Source organism: Rhincodon typus, chromosome 46 (genome assembly GCF_021869965.1).
Source record: "Rhincodon typus isolate 14 chromosome 46, sRhiTyp1.1, whole genome shotgun sequence".
In the NCBI taxonomy this organism is placed as follows: Eukaryota; Metazoa; Chordata; class Chondrichthyes; order Orectolobiformes; family Rhincodontidae; genus Rhincodon; species Rhincodon typus.
This window is the reverse complement of record NC_063377.1, coordinates 6,527,756-6,528,803: the sequence shown is the minus strand read 5'-3', so window position 1 is coordinate 6,528,803 and position 1,048 is coordinate 6,527,756. Positions and strand designations below refer to the sequence as shown.

The window sequence follows — 1,048 nt, the reverse complement described above, 5'->3', positions numbered from 1 at the left end:
CGCTCCCTCTCCCTCTCCCTCTGTCCCTCACCCCCTCATCTTCTCACTCTCGGTCCCCCCTCGCCACTGTCCATCCCCTGTCTCTCCTACTGTATCCCTCCCCCTCTACCCCTCTGTCTCCCTGTCTCCCCGTCTCCCTCCTCTGTCTCCCCCTCTCTCCCTCCTCTGTCTCCCCCTCTCTCCCTCCTCTGTCTCCCCCTCTCCCCCTCTGTCTCCCCCTGTCTTCCCCCTCTCCTAGATCCGGGCTCTGGAACTGGATTACAACCTTTACCGGATCGGGCAGAGTAAGATCTTTTTCCGAGCCGGAGTGCTGGCTCACCTGGAGGAGGAACGGGACCTGAAGATCACAGACATCATCATTCTATTCCAGGCAGCTGCTCGAGGCTACCTCGCTCGCAAGTATGGCATTAACCATCACATCACTAACCCTCTCTCCACTGGTTGCCGCTACCGCAGGGAGGGAGGGAGGGAGGGAGGGGAGGCAAGGCAATGGCGTACGTTGAGTGATGGGCGGGAGACGGGCGGACCATCCTCTGACTGAACTTGTTCTTTGTGTCTGTCTCCCCCCCGGCCACTGCCACCACCCCCCTCCCAGGGCCTTCGCCAAGAGGCAACAGCAGCTGAGCGCTCTCAAAGTTCTCCAACGGAACTGCGTCGCCTACCTGAAGCTCCGCCATTGGCAATGGTGGCGTCTGTTCACCAAGGTACCCTCTCGATCTTCATCACCTCCTCCACTACCTGTTCAACTCCCTCCCGATCTCCATCACCTCCCACAGCCTCCTGTTCAAATCCCTCCCGATCTCCGTCACCACCTCCGCCTCCTGTTCAACTCCCTCCCTCCCGATCTCCGTCACCTCTTCCAGCCTCCTGTTCAAATCCCTCCAGATCTCCGTTACCTCCTCCAGCCTCCTGTTCAAATCCCTCCCCATCTCGATCACCTCCTCCAGCCTCCTGTTCAAATCCCTCCCGATCTCCGTCACCTCCTCCACCTCCTGTTCAAATCCCTCCCTATCCCCGTCACCTCCTCCAGCCCCCTACAATCCTCACC

General features: G+C 59.8%; 1 protein-coding gene across 1 annotated transcript in view; it reads left to right on the top strand.

Annotated features, from left to right (window-relative positions):
• LOC109926555 (myosin-10-like) overlaps window positions 1-1,048 on the top strand; it is a 35,130-nt gene that overhangs the window by 28,349 nt on the left and 5,733 nt on the right. Inside the window, exons 19-20 of the mRNA XM_048620291.1 lie at window positions 239-399; window positions 596-704. Coding sequence (XP_048476248.1) covers window positions 239-399; window positions 596-704 — 270 coding nt within the window. The remainder of the gene's footprint in view (window positions 1-238; window positions 400-595; window positions 705-1,048) is intronic.